Source organism: Aplysia californica, unplaced genomic scaffold (assembly GCF_000002075.1).
Source record: "Aplysia californica isolate F4 #8 unplaced genomic scaffold, AplCal3.0 scaffold00789, whole genome shotgun sequence".
Lineage (NCBI taxonomy): Eukaryota > Metazoa > Mollusca > Gastropoda > Aplysiida > Aplysiidae > Aplysia > Aplysia californica.
In genome coordinates this window covers 303876-308838 of record NW_004798059.1, presented here as the reverse complement: position 1 = coordinate 308838, position 4963 = coordinate 303876, and the positions used below count along the sequence as shown (strand labels likewise).

The following is a 4963-nucleotide window of genomic DNA, read 5'->3' as shown; positions in this document are numbered from 1 at the left end:
CCCCCCCCCGCCCCGTACCACAATCCATGACTCAGCAGTATCTCAAAGAAAGTCCCGTCAAGCCAAAACATTCTCACACTGGACCAAGGAACAAAAAAAGTCAACTTTGACTCTGTGTGTCATCAGTTGCCTCCAAATTTGATTATATTTGTAGAAATGACAAATTGCGTCGAAAAGCAAAAATTTTCTTTTGAATGGAAAAAAATTCTTCTGAGGAATTTGAACCCACGATTTGTCGTTTTTAAGCACAAGGGGTCTATCCCGAAAAATGTTGTTTTGAGAAAATTGAAGGTTAAGTTTTTGACCCTAGTTCAGTTTCATTAAAAGACAAGGAGAGTTTTCTCTATAACCAAACAAATATACACACCAATGAAACCAAACTTCTCCTATAGATAGGGCAATACCCACTTTTGGCGTAGGTCCAGATTTCTAGAAACCCCCAAAATCTAGGCCGCTTGTCCTTAAAAGTGACGAATTAGTTCAATGAATGAAGGGTGCCTGACAGAATCAGTCAGGTGGAGATAAAACAGAAGGAACAGTAGCCGGTCATTTGGTACTCTCGCTTCACGAGGTATGTCCAGCGCCGTGCGTCATTGCAGCATCTGGTGCCTCCTTCCTCACACAGGCAGAACAGATGAACGCCGCTCGCTACACGGGTCACAGAGGTCACAAAGGTCACAGGGTCATAAAGGTCACAAGGGTTCACCGAGACCCTCATGGCCACAAAAAGCACGCCTCAGCGCACCCACCGTGGTGCAAATTTTAAAAAACATAACAGGAAGTGCGCAAACTTGAACTTCAAAAACTCGACAATTCAGGACAGGATCGACAGAATGAAGTTTACAAGACAGAGAGACAAGACAGAAGTAGACAGCAAGACAAGACAGAAAAATAAGACAGAAGTAGACAGCAAGACAAGACAGAAGTTGACAGAAAGACAAGACAGAAGTTGACAGAAAGACAAGACAGAAGTTGACAGAAAGACAAGACAGAAAGACAAGACAGAAAGACAAGACAGAAAGACAAGACAGAAGTAGACACAAGTTCCCATCTGACAGACAGAGACGGGAGAAAATAGACCAAACATACATTCTGATCCAGTAAAACAAAACGGCGTTTCCCCTAGCTCTGACAATGCTTTCACGGTGAGCTAAATGCTGTCAAACTTCTCCAAGAAGCTAAATCAACAATCTCTGCGCATATAAAGTGGAAGAAAACATCCGCTCAATCTTGAGGGGGGGGGGGGAATGAAAGGTCAAAGGTGGGGGGTCATGGAGGTGAGAGAGAGCCCAAGAAAGGAACAGGCAGTAAGGCAAATCTTAGATCTTGTAGCTCTGAACTCGTTTGGGGGGTCCCGAAGACGACGACGACGGTTTCCGTGGCAACGTTCCCCCTCCCTGGTCGCCAGGTTTTGGCGGCAACGCTGGCCGGGAGGCTCCACCACTGGACGCCGTCCGAGCGAGGGGCCGGGTCGCAACCTCTGGCTTGCTGCTCCCACCTGTGACCTTGGCGGAGGCGGGGCTGGAGCTCTTGTCAAGGTCAGACACGCGCCGACTCACCACTTTGCTGCCAGTGTCCTCTGAGGGCGTGGCAAATTTGGCTGCCAGCGAGGACACGTTGGAGCGGGGTGCCGCTGTCTCGCCAGGTTTTGAACCCACGCCCTCCACCTTCTCTGCTCGCGGCCCGCTGGACGTTCTAGACGAGGGGCCGCCGGCAGGGGTCGGCTTTGATGTAGCCTTGAACTTGTCAGCACCCGTCGCGGAAACTTTCCCGGAGGAAGATGGCGCCGCTGGCTTTGTGGGCGCGCGCTTTGTCGCTGTGGGTTTGGCTGCTGTAGAGGAAGAGGAGGTTGTTGTGTCGGAGAGGTTCCTCTGACCTTGACCTTTGCCCTGAGCCCTGCCGGCAGACGTGGACTTAGGGGGCGCCGGCTTCACTGGTTTGTGGACGTCTGCTGCCGTCACAGACTTAGCGGTACCCGGCCCAGATTTCTGCTGACCGGCAGTCGAGGTCCCACTAGGTGTGGGTTTCTGACCCGCCGCGCCCGACCCACTCGACCCTTGACCCGCAGATTTCCCCGCGCGCGCCAGGACTCTATTCCTCAGCTCATCCGACACCGACAGTTTCACGTCCGGCTTGCCGAGGCTGCTCCTACTCTCCGCTGCCGCCGCGTCACTGGAGCTATTTTTAGCTGACTCAGACGGCTTGGTCGAGGGGGCGGTATTTGCCGAGTTCCTCCCCACCTGTTGCCATGACGACGACCCGGTCGCTGGTTTCTGTGAGGGAAAGTTTCTGCTGTGGGTTTGTGGCTTGTCCGTGTCGCATTTGTGAGCGGACGAGGGCGTGGGGCGGGTGGTGGAGAGGATAGAGGGCTTGCTGTTGACCGTTGTTGACGCGGGGGCACGGGCGGTGGAGTCGGACCGCGGCGGTTGTTGTACTTTCGCCGGGGCACTTCTCGGGGGCAGGCTGGGGGGACCGGTCTCCTGTATGGGCAAGTTGGTGTAGATGTTAGCGTCGGTGAGCTCTTGGTTGATGAGATCCAGGAGGTCTCCCATCCCGTCCGTCTGGTTACTGTACAGAGGCTGTGTGTCGTCATTGTTGTCATCGTCGTCATAATCATCGTCATCACACGGGATCTGCGGTACAGGTCGCAAGGCGAAGCCAGAGGACAATGACCTCCCACCATCGGCCGCCAGTCTCGTGGGAGATCTCGCCGACTCGGACTTCTTCAAGGTCGTTGTGCCGGGCACCGGAGTCTGTCCCGTGAGGCGTAGCGGGTCGGGTCGGCTGATGGGTCGCTCCGACTGACTGCGCTTGACCGCCACGGCCAGGGGCTTGTTGGGAGTGGGGCTACGCCGAGCCTCGGGGCCGATGATATCCACATTCCCGTCCGCCAGCACAAGAGAGTTCCGACTTGTCGTACAGATCAACACTGGATCCGAGATCTCCGAACCGCGGAAAGATTCACGCTTCACGATGCCGCCAGATTTCGGCGACTGGGGAATGTTTTTGCCAGACTCAGGTTTCGATACGGTGGAAGAGTTTGCCTGATTGGCCGACCTGTGCGCAGCAGGCATGGGTGAGGGCCCCTCTGTCTCCTGTATGGGAAACGACAAGCGAACCTTCTTGGCGGCCATCTTTCCCTCGCTGGAGTTTGTCTTAGCCAGGGACGACGGCCTCATGGGGGCGGTGGGTCGTTCAGGGGGGACAACTGGGGGTGCTCTGCCTTGTCCAGGGGGGACAACTGGGGGCGTTCTTCCTGCGCCGGTGCCAGGGTTCCACACCCGCGGCTTTCGCTCCATGGTGCCGCTGTTGTGCTGGAGCATGGGGTTAGAGATTAGGTTGGTCCGCGGTGGGTCGAAGTCTGCGCGGCTCTGGCCCACCGAGGGGTTGGGCTGGGGGGGCTGGGGCGGGGGCTTCTTGCTGGGGGACCGCACTCTGGGGAATACAGGGTCAAGGTCATCAGGAGAGTTACAGACGGCACTTTTGGGAGGTGACAGTACACAGTTTTTGTTTTAGTATGGTGAGAATTTCACAGCACTTTCAATACAAACAGGTTAGTAAGAGTTTTACGGCACTTGCAACACAAAAAGGCCCTGTAAGTGCGGAAGATTAGAGGTGTTGCAAGAGAGGAACAGACACAACAAAGGAGTAGGGGAGATAGACACGATAGAATTTTTTATTAGGAAAGAAAGAAAGAGGAAATCACACAAGAGCACCTGCCAACCACCCACATCAGGAGAGTTACCTCTTTGGAGGTGATATTGGGCCAACAGAGTTTCAGTTTTAGTGAGAGTTTTACAGCACTTTTTGGAGGTGGTAGTACAGAGTTTCAGTTTTAGTGAGAGTTTTACAGCACTTGCAACACAAAAAAGTCATATTATAAGTGCTGATAGTTTGTACACAGAGACAACACATGTACCTGTACACAGAGACAACACGTGTACCTGTACACACACACAACATGTGTACCTGTACACACACACACAACACGTGTACCTGTAGACACACACAACACGTGAACCTGTACACACACACACAACACGTGTACCTGTACACACACACACAATGACACACATACACAATGACACACACAATGACACACACAGACAATGACACACACACACACACAATGACACATACAGACAATGACACACACACACACAATGACAGATACACAATGACACACACACACAAATGACAAACACACATGATACACAGACACACAATGACACACCCACCGGTACTTGAAGGAAGGCAGAATCTTCCACCAGTGCCACAACCGCCGTCTGTTGAGGAGGGCGACGGCACACGCAACGACACACACAGTGACACAATGACACACACACACACAATGACACACACAGACACACAATGACACACCCACACAACGACACACACAGACACACCCACCTGTACTTGAAGGAAGGCAGGATCTTCCACCAGTGCCACAACCGACGTCTGTTGAGGAAGGCGATGACCAGAAGGATGAGCAGCGGAATCACCAAGAGGAACACCACCAGTAGCGCGATCAGCAGGTTCTTCTTGGCTGAAACACCACAGCAACCACAGCAACATCATTATCATTATTGTTACCACAGCTGTACTGGAACATTGATCAACAACCACAGCAACATCATTATCATTATTGTTACCACAGCTGTACTGGAACATTGATCAACAACCACAACAACATCATTATCATTATTGTTACCACAGCTATATTGGAACATTGATCAACACCACAACAACCACATCAAAATCAGCTTTATTGTAACCATCGGGACACTGATCAATGTCACAACTACAACAACCACAACAACAACAACATCTTTTTTATTGCTAGCACAGGCATATTGGAACATTGATCAACACCGCAATGACAACTACAACATTCTTATTGCTATCACTCGTATACCGGGACAGTGACCAACATCACAACTACAACAACAACTACAACATTCTT

General features: G+C 51.8%; 1 protein-coding gene across 1 annotated transcript in view; it reads right to left on the bottom strand.

The window, feature by feature from the left end:
* Positions 1 to 997: 997 nt before the first annotated feature.
* LOC101860130 overlaps positions 998 to 4963 on the bottom strand; it is a gene marked incomplete at its 5' end in the record, with an annotated part of 18186 nt that continues 14220 nt past the window's right edge. Inside the window, 2 exon segments of the mRNA XM_013088691.2 lie at positions 998 to 3435; positions 4411 to 4546. Of these exon segments, the coding sequence (XP_012944145.1) occupies positions 1320 to 3435; positions 4411 to 4546 (2252 nt within the window).